This window comes from Pezoporus wallicus, unplaced genomic scaffold, assembly GCF_028554395.1.
Source record: "Pezoporus wallicus isolate ANWC-B61680 ecotype Strahan unplaced genomic scaffold, APGP_CSIRO_Pwel_v1 contig_8013, whole genome shotgun sequence".
Classification (NCBI taxonomy): Eukaryota; Metazoa; Chordata; class Aves; order Psittaciformes; family Psittacidae; genus Pezoporus; species Pezoporus wallicus.
This window is the reverse complement of record NW_026636761.1, coordinates 1,655,906-1,673,787: the sequence shown is the minus strand read 5'-3', so window position 1 is coordinate 1,673,787 and position 17,882 is coordinate 1,655,906. Positions and strand designations below refer to the sequence as shown.

Here is a 17,882-nt window from a genome sequence, read left to right as displayed (position 1 = left end):
ATTTGTAGTAGAGAAAAACAATTCCTGCTGTATCTTTTTGTCTTTTGAAGTGTCCATCCACCCTGGAAGAGGAGAACTTGTATGGAAATTAAGTAATTTGTCTAGATGTTTTTGTGAGCCTTAACTTTGCAGTCTTCCAGCAGATCCTGGTCATGTCATTACCAAGCCTCAGACTGCAGGTTTTATGCACTCATTTTTCTGCTTGTGTCTTAAAATTTGGCTGCGTAAGACTGAAAGGGCTAGGCTAGAAATTATTGGTAAGGTTTAGGGATTTATTTAGAGATTTTCTTGCATGTATGGTGACCTTGGTCAAGCACAAGTGGACAACTGCATTGGCATTGTGAACAGTGAGACCAGAGTAGGGCTCATCAGAGCCTGACTGTTCAAATTTAAACTATGTGACAGGGTGAGGAAGGTTGGAAACAAGATCTGGAAGCAGCATCTCTTGTGTCCCCAACACTTGTCTTCTTTTAGTCCATGTAGCGTGTGCTTGTACTGAAAAACTTTCCAAGACAGCAACTGTCATCGGACACTTGTCTTTGCCATGTGAAACACAATAGGGCAGCTGTGAGCAACACTGATTTTTCTGCCTGAAGCTGCCTTTGCAACAGGGATCTCAAGTAGAGGCTGAGAGGGTAACAGGCTCATCCGGCTGGCTGCATCCCCAGCAGTGCCTGGGAGCCTTGCTGGGACCCTGGCAAGCTTTATTACCCACTTGAGTTCACCAAGATTCAATGCAGTTGGATCATGTTGTCTCCTAAAAATAGGCTTCTACTCCAGTGTGGACAGATATATTGCATTGCAGAATAAGTGGATAGGGGAAGGGAGGAGAAGTGCAAAAGAAGGTGGGGTTACGTGAGGAATCAAAATATTCCTGAAAATACTTGCCATTTCATCTGAGCTATCATTCCTTCCTACGCTGCCTCCTCTGCATTAATTCTTCTTTTTTTGGCTTCTGGTTGCCAAAATCTGGTCACGTTAAACTAAAAGTTTTCTCACAACTTTAGCAAACTGAGCCAGGAATGCAAAGGGAAATTGTTTATTCAGGAGTGTCTTCTAGCAGGAAGCAAAGAACAGGAGCTAACTTCTCTGTGGGAGGGGAAAAGAGCAGTCACATACAGGGAAGGCACCATATTATTGAGATCTTAAGTTTGTAGTTAACTGTGCTTGAGTAAAAGCATCACCAGAAATGCGTTATCAGCTCCAGAGAATGGGGAGGGCCTGTGGCTCTGCTGACCCTCCCTGAGCAGGCTGGAGTGAAAGTTGTTTCCAGCACTGGTATAAAGTCGCTGTGCTGGAATTGTAAAGTGTTGGTATAAAAGCAGCATGAGGCTAGTTCAAATGCCTTGCAATTTTAATGAATTTTAAGCCTCACAACATCTTTGAAAGCTAGGCAAGCTGGATTCTCATCTCAAAAAAGAGAAAGCACAGGCATTTTAACTTACAATTTGAAAAGGAACCATCTGAAAATGGCCACAGCTTTCTCACTCTCTCTGCTCCCCCCAGATTCCCATGAATCACATTAGGAATGACTTTGTTGGTTTTGCAGAGCTCTGGGGATGATATGGGTTAGGGTTTTATCCAAGTTTGGATATTGTCAGTGCACCAAACTAAGTGCAAATGATGCTTGTTCTCTCTTCCATCTCTAGCTCTGACAGCAAGGAGGTAAAAAGGTGTAAGGGAAGATGTTTGGAGGGGTATGTGCCGGCCATGGTGTGAGAACCTGCAGGAAGGATGCAGCAGAGCACAATCAGTGCAGCTAAAAACACACTGACCTTTTTGGTAGCTGATGGCATGTAAGGGAAACATCATTAGTGTCCTGTAAACATTGATTCTGTGCTCCAAATGACCAAACAATTTCAGTGGGGGTGAGGGAACTTCAGGGACACGCCTGAATCCCAGACACGTGTCTGAATCCAGCTTTGCTGCTCTGCATCACGTTCTTCGGACATGCAGGTTCTTCACACCTCTGGCTTTGGTGACTGAGTGGGTGTTCCTCAGAAGCTTGAGAAAGTGTAAAATCCCATTTTCAAGAAACCTGCCCAAGATTTGTGGCCGAAAGATTAGAACCTGATTACTCCTGACTGTTCCCTGCTCTCACAGCAGTGCTGGTCAAAGGCATAAGCTCTAATGTTACAACTACTGCTGGTAAGGATACAGCTGGAAATACCAGCAAGGGTGAGAGTGTGTATCTGCTCAAGGCTGGGTTAGAGGGCTAACTATTCAGAAAGTGGACTTGGATAGGCAGGATCTCTAGTAATCATTTCACTGTCTTCAACCACCTCGTTAAAGGTGGTAAGTATGAGATGGGTGAACTTTGATCCTTTAAAAGGCATGTCTACCTGGAGGTTTCCAGGGACTTTTGCATTTCCCACTGTGACTTTTTGTGTCATTGAGGTGCTGCTTCTTCCAGACGTGCTTATTCCCCTGCACTTGTACATTATCTTTCTTATTAGCTGAGGTCTGAACTTCAAGGTGCACAGAAGGTGTTGTTTGGGAAATGACTGCCTTGTCTGGTACACCTTGGGGTGCTGACTTCTCAGAGATAGCATTTCCACCACTCACATTTTGCAGCACCTCCCGTGACAGCTTCTCAGTGCGGGTTATCCACTCCTTTATGCAGTCTAGAACAATGGGGATGAGGCTCACCACCCCTCCAAAATGATTCTTTGCTTCATGACAGCTCAGGTGATTCACAACATCATGAGGGTATCTGTGGGACAGAAGGAAACAAGTGGCAGACTAGTCCCAGCAGTGTAACCCCGGTGAGCCCACAGTGCGTCCCTGAGACCGCCTGTGAAGAGCAGAAACGCAGCCATTCATCTCCCCAGAGCAAAAAGGCACAGATAGGACTGCATTCTGAGAAATGAGTCCTGCCAAACACACCGTCTCGGCTGTTGGACTGGAGCTGAAAGACTTGAAGAGTGTGTACAAACACTTAAAATCATAGAACCGTAGAATAGTTAGGGTTGGAAAGAACCTTAAGATCATCAAGTTCCAACCCCCCTGCCATGGGCAGGGACACCTCACACTAAACCATCTCACCCAAGGCCCCATGGAAATTATTCCTGCAGAGCAGGAATAGGAGGAGGAAGAAGGTAAACTGCCTGAGTGTTGCATGGGACTTCAGGGTGCTAACCTGCCTTCCAAGTACCAGTAAAAAGAATGAATCAAGAAACCAACTCCCTTTTTGTGATCAGAGGCTGGTTTTCCCACCAGCTGGAATGGTAAACTGGGTAGCATCTCGTACCCTCACTAGAGCCAGAGAAGGGTGTTGTAGCAGAACTGATGGAAAAGTCAGGTGGGAATATGCATTCCTGTGACAGTTCCCCAGCACTGACAGTCGCCTCAAAGAAACAAAGCTGATGGAGACACCTACTTGGCTCGGATGCTGCTCAGGTCGTTGCTGTGGCTGAGGAGCACCTTGCACCTCCCCAGAATGTCATTGGTTGTGCTGTTACAAGGCTGCACACTTTCCAGCTTCTGGCAGAGATTGCTTAGGTCATTACAGATGTTTAGGAACATGTTGAGGATATGCCTGTCAGTGGAATTGTTACAGTGATGGTCCATGTAGGACTGTACCTGCATGTGGGAAAGACAGTTGTGCATGTTAAATTACATGTGACTTACGCTGTAAAGGTGGAGAAGCTGCTTTCTTTTGTGACTGCAGGCATGAGCCGCTGGGGAAACCACAACACTGTGGCAGGCAGTAAGATTTCTAGAGCATGTCCAAGATGTTTGCTTGTCCTTCATCATGACTAAAGAAGGGGGGTAACAGATCTGCTCATCGGCACACCAATGAGCCTTCCTCCCTCTTTGAAGCAGTATAGGAGAACTGTGGCCAAACCACAGCTCTGCTGCAGGCCCTACATAAACAGGCTGAGTGTGAGCAGAGTTCTCTCTCTGCTCCAAGCAGGGCATCCTGAGCCACTGCCACAACTGCCTGGGCAGAGCTGGGTGTGAGGTGAGGGCAGTGACCAAGCTGGGAATAGTTTGGAGTCATGTGCATTCTTCACTTGGTTCTTTATTTGTCACCACTAGATGTGACTGCAAACTAAACTCATTTAACCTGAATTGTCCTTACTAAACTGTCACAGCAATGATATTCCCTATTTGCCTTGAGCATTTTTGTTAGTCGGAGCAAATGGCATAGCATGATGAAACATTATGCCAAGAGATTAAGTATTTCCTCCAAAGAAATTACAGATACTTTAGACATGAGTGGTCAGAATATAAAACACTGAGTGGCTGGTTGGCAGTCATAGCTGGGCTCTGACACCTTCAGAGCTCTCTGTAGCATTTCAAGACAAGATCCAAGTAGCTGCTCCAACACTGGCACAGTTCCTGCATACAGAAAAGCCATTATGTGATCAGAAAAATTCTCAAGAGGTTTGTAAGAAAAATAAAAAATGGGCCCTAAGTGTCCATTTCCACTCCACGTTCCTCCTTGCTCACTGAGCATCCTGCCCTTGTGAGTGGCAGGATTGTTTATTGCTTGCTGTGAGCAGATTTTATTGCTGCTGTATTCTGTCCTAAAGAGAATAGCATTTTAGCCTGGATGTTCACTGGTGGGATAAGCTGGACTTCTTTCTGTCCACATCAACAACAGGTAATGCACCTGAGTAACCAGGACGGGGACCAGGACTACAGGAAGTACCAAGCTTTGCATTAGCCATCTGCTGCTGATCTGCAGCAAGGGGCGATCATGGGTGGCCTGGACACTAGGCTGATGTCGTGACCCCAGCCAGGCTCTGCTGGGGTCACTGGGTGGTCTCAAGCAATGACTGAGGAGCTTGTCTCACAGAACCGCTTGGGATTTGACTTTATATCCTACTCCATGTAAAAGTCTTTAAGGAGCTCTTGCCATTGCCTAGCAGAGGTGTATTCTTTGACCTTTCCACTTTACTATGCTCTGTCAGCAAAAGATCATCACTCAACACCAAAAATGCTCCCACATACAACTTTCAGGGATTAGAAATGCAGCTGTATTGAAGTACACTATCTTTTTTTTTTTCATGTAGTGTCTATGCCTACGTGCAAAGAAAGCTGGCAGTCGAGTCAGCTGTACGCTGAGACCACACATATTTCTGCATTTGTTGCTTATCCTCTTGTGCTATCCCAGGCAAAATTAAAGATGCAGAAGAATGGTAGGAAAATAAGATTAATGTCTGGTTTAGCCACACTGAACTTTGGTGGTGGTTCAGTTCCTGCCCAGTGCATCACCAGTCTGTGCTCAGCCCATGCTCTGTTCTCCCTGGTAATTTGCTCTTTTCCCTTTCTCATCCTCACCTTGCTTTGTACCCTCAGGGCTGTCTGGGCAATACGGTTTCCCACCACTAAGTTCACAGGTTACTGTACCACAGTGTCACGGATCAGTGTAATTGCTGAAGTTGTTGCCTATAAGATTTCTTTCCTACAACAACCAGCCCTTCCACCTCTGCTGAGAAGCAGAGTCCAAGCTGGCTTAAAACCACTGAAATGTTGGCACTTTTCAATACAGCATAATGTTACACAAAATCTCAATCCCTATTTTTGGAAAAAATGGAGTGGAATGATTGTCATGATCCTCTTCAGTATTATGAGCAAAACCCTTATAATAGGGAGAGTCAGCCCTTAGAAAAGACAACCAGCTGACTCCTGTGTCCCAGTCCTAATAACTGCTTGGCTTTCACTCTGGCTTTGGCATCCATCTGGGTTTTGTGCCTGGGTTCTGCTGTCTCAAATCCCACTATTCTAATTTGATTTAGGCTTTTCTTCCCCCTCTGTCTGCAGGTGGTCTAAGTTCTTTCCACTACTTAAAACATCCCATGTTATAAAAATTCCAAGACAATTCACTTACCAGTCCAGAAAACCTGTAGCCCACTTGGGACTTCCAGCCCTCAATCCATCATCCTACCTCTGTAACACAGCCATTATTTTTAATAAGGGGTATAGAAAGCTACAGCAGCACCAATACCAGGGGGAAGAGGCAGGCATGCTGGTTACTGAGAGTTAAGGATTACACATTCCATGGGTGGCTGGGGAGGGAGCGTTGGTTTGTTTTCTTGTACCCTGGATTTCTGGCCATGCCTCAGCAGTGAAATGGCAGCGTTAAACTAAATCATAAAGTGATGCTCAGCAGTAAAATTCCTTCTCTGTAAATGGGAAGATCTAACACAGGTATTTCTCTCACCTACTTTTGCCACTGGATTGCAGAGTTGTACGCAAATGTTGCTGAGAGGTTTTGTGCATCTTCCCTTAGTAGAAACATTTGTTTATCCCTGAACTAGACCCAAGTGTGTGACAGCACCGCACTGGTCCCTTGTTCTCATCGGTAAAGAACTTTGTGCTGCATCCTTTGTACCTGGCTGATGCTTGCGACAGGTCTGATCATGTCATGAGCGTTCTCTCGGGTGTGTTGCAGTGCTCCGATAAACGTGAACTGCTGCTGAAGGAAGAGCTTGTAGTTCTGCTCTATGCTTCTGAGGGCATCCTTTACCTCATTCATGTTTTCTCCTTCCTGGATCTGGGGAGGGAAGGAGAGAGAGGAAGCTGCTTTTTGGACATGATGCAATTCTATACGTGTAGTTTAATCTTTCACCTGAATTGTGTAGGCTAGTGGAAAACTTTTTTTAAAAAGAAGTATGAAAGAGGAGATGTGTTGTGTCACAGCTCTGCAGTCCCACAGCCCCAAACGGGAAGTCAGTGAGTTCATAACGATGCTGCAAACAGAGGCAGAGAACCCAGAGGGGACCCTGACAGGCAGACACCATAAACCCCAGCGGGTCTACCATGAGCTAACGTGGTGATGTGAACGTCGAGCGCAGGGTGGCGGCTTCTCTCACTCCACACAGCCACAGCCCGAGCGCCTCAAACCCTCTGGCGTTAAATGAAGCCGAAGGAGGCTGGAGAGGCCGGGGCCCGCACCGTCCCCGAGTCCCCCGAGGGGTCTGTTTCCTCCCTGCAGCCCCCTCCCGCCCCACCGCCCGCCGGACCGCGCTGCCCGGACCTCCCTCTCCCCCGCTGCAGCTCAGCGGGCCCTGCGGGTCCCTACCGGCCGGCGCGGTCAGCGGCGAGCCCGCCTGCAGCGGTAGCGGCGAACCGGGCTCCGCGGGGCTCTCCGGCATCTCCCGCTGCGCTGCCGTCGCCCCGGCAACGCGCCGCTGTCTCCTTGGCAACCGCGCCGACGTCGCGCATCACCTCCCCCGGGGCGGGGCGCGTCGGGGATGGATGACGTTGTGCCCTGTTGCTGTTACCCCAAGCAGGGCGCGCCTTTAAGGCGTCGCGGAGTGATAACGCAGTCCTTAGCAACGCAGCAGCGCGGCAGGGCGGGTTGCTAGGGGCGGCCATGGCCGAACTGGCGGGGCCGTGGCCGCCGCCGGTGGGCGCCTACGCGGAGGAGCGGGAGCTGTTCCGGCTCCTGCAGGTGAACGGGCCGCGTCTGCACTGGGGCACCGCGGGGCCTCCCCACTGCCCCCTTAGGGGCGGCCTGGAGGAGCCGGGGGATGGTGAGGGGCACAAGCCAGCTCCGGCCTGGCCCGGGGCGGGGGGCCCGGCTTCCTCACTGTCTCTACCGGCGGTGCTGCCTGCTGGGGCCCCTGAGGAGGCTCATCTGGGGCGCAGCGCCGCGGCCATTTTCCCCAGCTGTCGGTACCGGACTCCGGTGGGAACTCGCAGGCGGTGGCCCCCTGTGAGGGGCAGGTGCACCGGCCGAGGGCTCAATTAAATTATTAACTAAATTAATTAATTAACTTACTACTAGTAATTGCTGGGGGTCGTACACCTTATGTTTTGAGGAAGAAAGTGGTAGCCTGTGGAGGAAACGCGATGGGGAGGCGGCAACAAAGCGCGGGAAAAGCCGGGGTGAAGGGGTTTGCCCCCAGAGGCGCTGAGGTAACCCCAGAGGAGCTGAGGTAACCCGCTGCCGCCTGCCCATCGCCACCGCCCGTCCCAATGTGTTTCCCGGCGCGTTGCTGCTGCTGTCGCGGCTTTTCTGTGGAGGTGTGTGTCAAAAATAAAAAGAAGTACACTTCTAACGTCGTTGTGATTTCACTAAATAGCAAGAGTGCTTTCCCTGCCTTAGAGAAAGGTATGTTTTGTTTTGAAAGTCTGGGGAAAGCCCTTTTGTCGTGCATGGGGAGGTTTGTGTGCTGCGGCTCTGAGGCGAGAACTTGGTTAAGAGAGGCTTCCCTGTGCGCTGCTGCTCACAGCTCTGTTTTAAGGCCTTTTTTATTAATATCTCCGTGGAATACACACAAATACTTATTTTTATTTCTTTTTTTTTTAGTCATGTAACCTAAGTCTAATTACTCTGACCAGTTTAGCATAATATTTGTGTTTTTTAATAGAAATTCTGTGTTTTGCATCCCATGAGGTATTGAATGCGGCTGCAGGACCTCGCATTCCATCAAACAGTTGTGGGATTTACTCTGAGTCTTGTTTTCTTTTTGGGCTTCAATTGCATTGTAGCAATTTGTAATGGTACAAACAAACACAGCTTGAAATCATTGTCCTAGACTTTAAACATTAAACATTGACAAAACCCAAATTATCGAACCTAAAACATGAGTCCCAAAACATGAAACCCCCCCGAGATTCACAGATCTCATGTAAAATTAAACTGGGATTAATAGAAGTGAACAAAATGAAGCATGCATGTAAGTGCAGGTAGGAATTGGGCACAAAATAGTGTGAGGATAAGTCATTTTCAGTCTGAATAGGTTTGAATTGTAGTAAGGTCAGATTTTCTTAGTTCTTTTATTTTGATAGCTGCTGATAATGGTGGTGCCAGATTCAGATTTCTTAGTTTAAATGATTGTTGCTGGAAAGTAATGATTTTAAAGGAACTTCTAATAAAAATACGAATTTTATACTGTGTGCTCTCTGCTGCCCAGACCTTGAAGCATCAGATTTTGCATGTGCAAGAGTTTATAAATGAAATTGAGTGTTTTAATTATGCTAATTAAGTGGATGAAGTCGAAAAGGAAAATGGGTCACTCCAATAAAAGACAATCATTAAAATAAAGCATTTTATGGAATATACAGACTTTATGGTATTTACTGGTGAATATTAAAATGTTATGGTTGATTTTTAGCAAAAGATGTTCTATGCCAGTATGAGCATTGCAGTAGGTAATGTAAGTCAGAACATTAGCTGCTGTTTGATGTTTAGTGTTCATTACTGAATTCTTGGCTGTGCTGAAATGTCTTATACGGAGATCTACAGAGTTTCTAAGTGTTACTTTTTATCTGCCTGGGAAGCTACAATCCTCGCTGAAATTAGTGGAACATCCCCACTGCTGTCAGTGGGAGCTGAGGCAAGGCCCTGTGTAACTTTAAGCATTTAATATGAAAATGAGCTCCAAAGTAGACATTCAAGGACATGCTTTAAGACTTCCCCCCCTTACTTTTCATGTAGGAGGAAAACTAGTATGATTACGAGAAAGAGATGTGCTACTTTTGAGGCTTTGGCTGTTGGTTTTGGGTTTTCTGCAGGTTGTATCTTTTCTGCAGTCCTCTAGGCTAGTGAGAAGCTTGCAGGAATGTGCTTGAGAAGGAGGTTTAACTTGCCCTGCAGAGATACTGATTTGAGTCTGGTTTTGAAACTCCTTGTATGGTTTTTATGTCAATGCTGATTCAACTGTTATCAACACCAGGCTCAAGCAGTGCCTGGTGCCCATATGTATCATAAATAAGCCAAAGCAATGGGGTTATTTTTGTTTCAATTGACAATTATCTCACTATGCTTCATGTTTTCATAGTTTCAATTTTGTCTGTGAAAGGGGCCTTAAGAAAATAAAGAAACATTCATAAGCTCTTTAAGCTCCCTATTGTAATATTGCTGTAAAAATGCAATATATTGTGACTGCCTAGATATGGTAAATTTTCCTCTGACTTTGCCCTATTTATTTGCAGAACATGCTTGAAGAACTAATAATTCATCAGCCAGATGATCCCATTCAGTTTATGATAAACCATTTAAAGCAAAACAATGATGATGGTAAGTGAAAATTGAGACACCATAAATAGTTCAACTCCTTGTTTGTAAACAGCTGTTTGAAAGCTGTGCTTCAGTTGGCAGATGATAGATGAAACTTTTCAGGCTGTGTCTGGGGGGGGTGGGGGGAGGTGAGCGTTTTGGAATAGTTATAGGTAAGATGCTTTTAATATCTTTTTTTAGTGGGTAATCTAATAAAAAATGCACTTTAACAGTTACAACAATGAAACCCTCTAAGGGAATAACAAAGAGTTCTAGTGTATCAATTATTAATGTGTTCTGTGCCCCATCTAATATTTCCTGTTGTCTTTAAGCTCACTAATTACTCCTTTTGTCAGGTGTAAATTTGGGTTCCTATTCTACCTGGGCTGGCAGATTCTTTGTGGTTTTGATTAGTTAGTTACTAGCTGCTGTTAATGAGTTCCACTGCTCAGTGGCATCTCAACTGAAGGAACAGTGAGCATGCCTACTTCTATGTATAACAAAACCTGGTAAATTGAATAGGAAGTCTGTATTCTGCACAATAAAAGCATGTTCTCTCAATCAAATTATTTGATTTACAAACTGTTCACCCTTAGGCAGATTATATTTGGATATGCACAACTGAACTATAATTTTTGTTCTGCATGAGCTGTCAGGGGTAGCTGGTGTCATGTTGCTTCGATGTTTCTTTAAAACTATAGTAAACCATTATGAAAGTTCTGCTGCAGCATCAATGAAATCGTTCTCACTAGAGGTGCCGGGAGCTCTTAGTGGTGGGGATCAGATGGATGTTGATTGAAATGCTGCTAAATATATACTAAAAAAAAAAAAAATCAAATTCTGCAAATTGTGTCCAGCCTTTTCTGATGCAGGCAGCATGAGTAATCAATCTGCTTTATAGACCTGTGGAAAAAATGTGGAAGAATTTCATGCGGCTTGATAGAATGCTGGTAAAATTTCTGCACATTGAGCTAACATTTGTCCTCAAGCCCCCCACAGTATTATTTGAACAGAATTAGGCAGGTTTCCATTTCATGACTTCAGTACTTGAAGGCTAAAGATAGAACTACAGCAGTTGTTTGTCAAAGGAAAAATGCTGTCTGTTTTTGGTCTGGAAAAAAAGGAAAGCTATTAAGAAAGGAAAGGAACTCCAATTAAAATTAAAGCCTAAATGTTGTTTTAAGAATAAATTATATGGAAAATAATGTAACAGGAATCTGTAGCAGAGTTGCTTTTAGTTTTTGATCATGGCGGAAGGTGCTGACTATTTAGAAGAAAAAAAACCTTATTAAAGCCATCAGGAAAGTGATGAATTTTCATGATCTTGCCTTGCTAGACAGTTTTAGCCCTAGAGAAAATTTCAAACAGAGATGTGTGGAAAAGCAACATTCAGTCTATCCCAGGTGTGAAGTTAGGAAACCTTTTTAAATAATAACATCTAAAGTACTCTTAAAAATATAAACAAGTCTAATGATGATTATAGCTTACAACTGTCTTGAAAATCTCCTAGGTCAAATGTGTGGCTAAGTGTTTGTGCTTGAGGCTCTGTACTATTGTTCTTTCATGTGTTCCTTCTAAAAGCCTTAAAGAACCAGATGAAGCCTGAGAATTCTTTCATATACAAGATGCTCATTTTCTACACTGTGTCTTGGTTTGTACTCATGAAAAAAGCTTTTGGGATCCAAGTGGCATTTCTGTGAGTTCTTCCTTTGCAGTCAAACCTCTGAAGAGATGTAAAAAAGTTCTGCAAGAATGTTCATCGTGTGCTATGTGCTTTTCCTGTTTGACAAAGGATTCCTCATGCAAGTTAAGCAAATTTTGCCACATTAATATTAATCATGGAATCTCTCAGACTTAAATGGAACTCAGTGAGTCCAGCTTTTGCGTGTGTGTGTTATTCCAGGATTAATTTTATTACTAAAATAATTGGTGAATGTTAAAACTTATTTTACTTGGAAGAGTAACCAAGGAATGAAGTATTGATTTGTTACTGAAGCAAAAGGCATTTTCTAGATTTTCCTGTCTTCATTTAGCTGGTGGTTCTGACCTCCAGTATTAAATACTGACCATTTACTGATTGGAGGGGATTAAACATTACATCCAGCAGTGTCCTGGTTGTGCCCTTGTGTCATATGTTTAGGGAGAATGCTTTAGAGGAGTCTTACAAGTGTGCAAATGAGTAAATCAGTGAATTACACTGCCCCATCTGCTGCCAGCCACTAAGCAGAGAGAAAAGCAGATTTAGTACAAAGTGAGCATTTACAGTAGCCCTGGGCAATATTAAAGCGTGATGTGGTGTATATAATGGTATGTTTCGTTTTTTATCAAACGTTTGTCCAAGAAAGCTGTGTATTAAAGCTTCAATACCTAAGGGCTTTCTTGTGAATTTTAAATCATGCTCCTAGTTAAACCTCAAAAGGATCTGGGGATGGAAAGGTTTTTTGATTTTCTTTGAAGTGGTTTGAAGAAGTTGATTAGTGTTGGCACCAGAGCACTCTTTTATGACGCTGTTTATAAATAATTCCTAAGTACCAGGCTGGAGTTTCAAGGTGTTAGATTTAGAAAAAAAAATCCTAGGATTTAATCACATTACATTTGAAAGAAATTAGGTGATAAAAACAGCTGATGTATCCTTTTAAAGTATTTTTCTACATTGTGTACTAGTTCTGTTGCACTTGCAAGAACCAATAAGGGGGGAGTTTTTCTTAAACCTTCCAAGTCAGATAACTTTGTAAAGATGAATCTGTAATTTGGGTTTCATGTCTGTTTAAAAATTGCACCTGCCCAATAACTGTTAAGTGCATGGAAGCCCTCATAAAAATCTATTTCACATCCTTCCCTGTCTGCTGCCATCAGGCACTGTTATCTCCTTTGGTTATCCAGAGCTGAAGAGGGTTTTGGGTGAGTAGATCCCACCCATGTTTTGACCTATGTTACTCCCAGAAATACTCATCTGTCCCTTCTGTGTATAGTTTGGTTTGGCTTTTATTCCTCCCAAGGTACAGGAGAAAAAACATCAAAGATATTAATATAAAATGACAGCTCAAGGGATTGCAGCTTAAGGTGTGTTCATGGCAAAAGTCCCAAATACTTTCCTAAGGGCTACTCCATTTGCCCATGTTTGTCTCGCCTGTAATTCGTTTTCAATGAGGCTTACAATGGTAATGCCTATTGTATTGCCTGTAAGCATTAGATGAAGGATTCCCCAGAACTGGGATGCATTTTTCCCACCTTGCCCTCCTCAGGGGAAGGAGAGGGACATGCAGTAGAGAAACACAAGATATGGAGGTGAAGAATATTACTTTTACTGATGACTAGAAAAATTGAAGGAGCTGTCAAAAAGGGTAGAGAAAACATGGTTAATTTTGCAATATCTAAATCTTCTCTGAACCCTGACACAACCTATTTAGATGAAACTAAAAAGTGATATTGCATTTTTAGGTGAGAGCCAAAAGCTCTGCTGAAATAAAAAGTATTTTTACCACCATACTCTGTAAGGGAAATAAGAAACAATCTCAAGAAGTCCCATTCAATCTCAACCATTTTATGATCATAATAGTCACTTTGAGATAGTCCTGTCCTGCGTGTACAAGGTAAACTACTTTTTCATCACAAAATGTGTTAGGTCTGAATCAATGTGTTCAGAACAAAAGTTAAACTTGGATGATAAGAACATGTTTGTATCATGCTCTGTTTTACCCATTGACCTATCCATGTGTTTAAATTTATATTCGTATACCACAAAGTTGAATGTTTAATCAGAATATTAATCTCGCTGACTATGAAGATTAAAGGAGGACCTGGCAAGCACTGACTTTTTGACTTTTTCTCCTCAAGTGGAGCCCAATCGTGAAGTCTCTGTTCAGGCATGTTTCCAACTGAAGTAATTGTTTTGCTGTGACTACATTTATGTTCTGCAATGCAAGAGTGGGAAATTAGTTGGTATTTTTGCTGTTCTGCATCTTAATGTTCATCTGTTCTTGTTTGATAGCTCCAAGAATTTGTGTACTTGGTCCACCTGCTTCTGGGAAAACGACAGTTGTAAGTGTCCTACCTTCAGTCACATAATACTGTTCACTTCTTTGCTTTCTCCTCAGCTAAGCACTTGTGACAATTTTAATGTGATAAAATAATTTTCAGACTAATGTAAATGATGGAAAGCACAAAGCAAATTGGAGGGTGGAATTCTTAAAGGGTACACCTTTATACTACACTACAGGTTATATGAAAATATTCAAGTGAGCTCTGTGAGAACTGGTAGTAGTGATAGTGCTGCATTGCAGCAGAACTTCGCCTGCCTTGTTTTTCCAGCTTTTTAGCAGGACTGACTAGCCTGGGAGAGGACCATAGTTACACGTTTTTGGTATTCCCATGTTGTGGATTGCTCCATTTACGTGGCTTATTGTCTGGCATGCCCACTGGTACCACTTAATTGAAAACATCAAAGTTGTGTTTGAACCACAGAGAAAGCTGACCACAGAAACTACAGATGATGGTGGGGTGTGCATGCCAGGAAGGATGCTTTCTTCTTTAAAATCTCTGCTGTAGTACAGTAGATGAAAAAGAATTTACTCAAAGCTGTACATTCTTGAACAACTTTATGAGAAACTGCTTAAATTTACACATATAGTCTGTATTACTTAAATGGAAGGCTGGAAAACACACTCTGTCTTTCTGTAGCCTTCTAAAAAAATATGCTTCATTTTCTTTCCAAATATTTCAACCTGTTTGTTTTTTTTTTTCTGTTTCTTCTTCCCTCAGGCACTGTGGCTTTGTAAACGTTTGGATGCTATACGTATCTCTCAGGAGACTTTGTTATTCAAAGAAGCATTAGCGCTGACAGTGGAAGCAAGGGCATATAAAGCAAGGAAAGAGGTGTGTAAGTGGATAGCACAGTGATAGTTCTCGCGTCACAGAAGAATTATATGGCATTCCCATGATTTCAACTGCTATGAGTTGAGCAGATCAGAGTAAATATTATTATATCTATGGTGGTCTGTACATTTTTTTGTATATATGGGTATGTGGATACAGGGCCTTTCAGAGAAGAAGGGTCACCTCTGCTAGATAAGAAGGTATGAACAAAGATAAAAGATGTCAAGACATAGGATAGGGGCAGGAGAGGAAGACAGTGTAAAGTCATGGAGTTCTTGAAAACACTAACCTTATATTCAGAAGATAGTTCAGTTCTTGGAGTGATGCACTCTACCCAATTCCGAGTATCTGCTTTGCTCCAGACAGGTTTTTAAATCTATTCCTGCTTCATTGTGAGCCTCCCAACAAATGTTCAAAAGAGCTGGTCCAGTGAACATTTTTTCCAGATGTCATGACTCCCAGGATTATTTGGTCAGCAATGTAACTGTCTTGTTATTAAAGGATAGTGACAGGTAGATAAGAAAAGTATGTTGAAAGAATATCCTGAAGCCAGAGAAGCATCTCTGCTTCTCATTCCTGATCTTTTTAGCTGATTCCTTTCTCCATATGTCAAGGTATTCTGTGAGTAACAGAATGGAGGAAGTCCAGTTTTCTGTGACTCTAGCAAGTCCACTAGCTTATCTTTTTTTCCCTCATCACTTATTTGCATAAAAGCTGAAGTAATTTCATATCCATGACAATTCTATTGTTAAATTTGATTGGAATAGGCCAACAGATTCATAATTTGCTGAGATGGTAGATGTTGTGACACACAGATTAACTTTTTTTTCCTTAGAAAATAAGACTGAAAATAGGGTAGAGTTTATTATACTGAATTAGTGAATGAAGCTTGGAGTTATCTTGAGTAATAAAGATCTGAGAGGAAAGAGCACATTGAACTCACTGAACTTACTGGCAAAAAGGTTTGCTTTTGGCTGGGATGATATAAAATAATTCTTATCAAGAATACGTACTTTGAAATCTTCCTTCTAATTATTCAAGATTGTTTTGCTGGGTTTATAAATTTCGACTTGGAGGGGAAGAATTTAAAACAAAAATTCCCTTTGGTTTAATTACTGTAATTATTAACATATTTCAGACTATACAGATGCACTTTCAAGGGTGTCCTTTTGGGCTTATTTGATTCGAAAAGATGGATAGTGTGGAAGATGAAAGTCAAAAATGTCAAGGCTAATCAGGTAGTAAGGAGTGCCCAAAGAGCAGAAGCTAGTAGTGGTTTAATACTGTGCAGTTTGCCTTTGGTTTTGAGATGTTAGAGCCTAGAAAAACGTTTTTCCTCAATCATTTCTCTTGGGTTTTTTTATGAGTTTGATTCTTCAAACGTAACTCTAAAACTAGGGGGGAACTTCTTGCTTCCTCTAAATCAATGCAAGGTTTACAATGACTTAAAATGTAGCTAAATCATCTCTATGAGATGACAGTATAGCTCTAAAAAAATATAGCTCTAAAAATATAGCTAAGAGCTGTTTTCCCTTACTGATTCCTGTCTGCTGGCTAAATCTACTGGTGCTGTAACTGACCCCTGGTTCTGCTGAAGCAAGTGATAAACTTGACTCCTGTAGCACACACAACATCCATTAGCACTAATAGGGTTTGAATGTCTGTTCAGGAACAGAACAATAGCTGTTTACTATCGTTGGTACAACCAGGGCATTAAAAAGGTATAGTTGTGGCCAAAGCAATTTAATAAATGGAAAGAAACAAAGCAGGAATTCATTGTTGTTTTGAAAGATCATATAACACAAATTAATGCTGTTAGAGGAACATTTCATGCAGATAAAGTTACTGTGGCTAAATTAACCCCAGTGCCAAAGGTCGTTCATTTTTAGGTCAGTGGGCCAATGTTACTAGATCTGAGTAAATGCTGCAAAAAGGTCCCCAAATGTTTGTTCAGATATTTTACTTACCTTTAGCCAAGCTTTCATCTCTTTTGTGTTTGCTCCCAGTGAACATGAAAGCACTTGAATATTCCTGGCACAAGAATTCATGGAATTCAAGGCGTATTTAAAATACATGATGATTCTTCGAAGCTCCATTTTTCAAGTTGGAAATGCAATCATTCACTGACACACACCTGGCCACTCACTTATGAGCACAGCTTAGGTACTGAACTTTAAATTGTGAGTGTTCAAAGCAAAATTATCATTCTGCATGTAAAAATCAAGTCAGATATTTTGGATATTCAATAAATTTGCAGAACCACAAGCTAGCAATAAATATTCCACGAACAGAAAAAGAGGCTACAGTTTTGGAAAAATCATTGCAAATTATTCCCTCATCTCTGGTTTTATAATGTTAATAGGAAGCATCTTCAGGCTTTTCCTATAGTGAAGTCTAATGATGAGCTATTGCATATTTCACTTTTCCTGTTAACTGGATAAAATAAGAAGTTGAACCAGCTGTGGTAATTGTGGGCTGGTGGGCTGGGTGTACTCTTAACACTGTACTAAATTGCAGTTAAGGTGTTTGCATACGACTTAATGGCTTAAAACTGCTCTAGAGTAGTGTCATATCGCTGTGCTTTTGAAGAAGAAACATAATAGAAGGAAGAAAAACCTGAGGTGTCCTTATCATGGTCAGTATTCTAACCTATTCCAGTCCACTATGAAAGAGCAAGTAGGAATGGTTCCAGTCTTGTGTGTACATAAAAAGGACTGGCCTTTCATGTGTATTATCTGAACAAGCTCAATGTAACCAAATTGAACCAAATTACTTCAAACTTGAGTGCTTTTTATCTGGAAGCTGCAAACTTGGAGAAGTCAGAAGTTCTTATCTGTTGATGTTTTCAGAACAAATTTATCCAAAACTTCCAATAAAAATATCTAGAGAAAGTGCTCCCTGCAAAAAAAAAAAGTGTAGCAGTTTTCTGAAAACATCATTAAAATATAGCTGTGCATAGATTAGATAGGCATGTAAATTGAAGGATGATGTCCCTGAAATAACATGGAATATTTAAAATGAATCATGAATGAGTACAGCTTTACAGCAG

General features: G+C 42.3%; 2 protein-coding genes across 5 annotated transcripts in view; one reads left to right on the top strand and one right to left on the bottom strand.

Annotated features, from left to right (window-relative positions):
• Window positions 1-1,023: 1,023 nt before the first annotated feature.
• Window positions 1,024-6,527, bottom strand: SPACA9 (sperm acrosome associated 9). Of its 2 annotated transcripts, XM_057401606.1 has the most exons (4): window positions 6,344-6,525; window positions 3,380-3,582; window positions 2,566-2,713; window positions 1,024-1,089 (listed from the first exon to the last, which is right to left on the bottom strand). In XM_057401606.1, the coding sequence occupies exons 1-4, from the start codon at window positions 6,485-6,487 to the stop codon at window positions 1,081-1,083; spliced, it is 504 nt and encodes a 167-aa protein (XP_057257589.1). In that variant the 5' UTR covers window positions 6,488-6,525; the 3' UTR covers window positions 1,024-1,080. The 2 variants fall into 2 exon arrangements, with proteins under 2 accessions (XP_057257589.1, XP_057257588.1); XM_057401605.1 differs by lacking the exon at window positions 1,024-1,089 and having other exon boundaries at window positions 1,547-2,713; window positions 6,344-6,527.
• A 763-nt stretch (window positions 6,528-7,290) lies between these two features.
• The window catches only part of AK8 (adenylate kinase 8), a 67,690-nt gene continuing 57,098 nt past the window's right edge, over window positions 7,291-17,882 (top strand). For 2 of the 3 annotated variants that reach the window (XM_057401603.1, XM_057401601.1), the window contains exons 1-4: window positions 7,291-7,405; window positions 9,895-9,979; window positions 13,950-13,999; window positions 14,720-14,833. In XM_057401603.1, the coding sequence (XP_057257586.1) occupies window positions 7,328-7,405; window positions 9,895-9,979; window positions 13,950-13,999; window positions 14,720-14,833 (327 nt within the window). In that variant the 5' untranslated portion in view covers window positions 7,291-7,327. Of the gene's footprint in view, window positions 7,406-7,933; window positions 8,069-9,894; window positions 9,980-13,949; window positions 14,000-14,719; window positions 14,834-17,882 lie in introns of those variants that run through there. The other variant, XM_057401604.1, reaches the window with a different exon arrangement.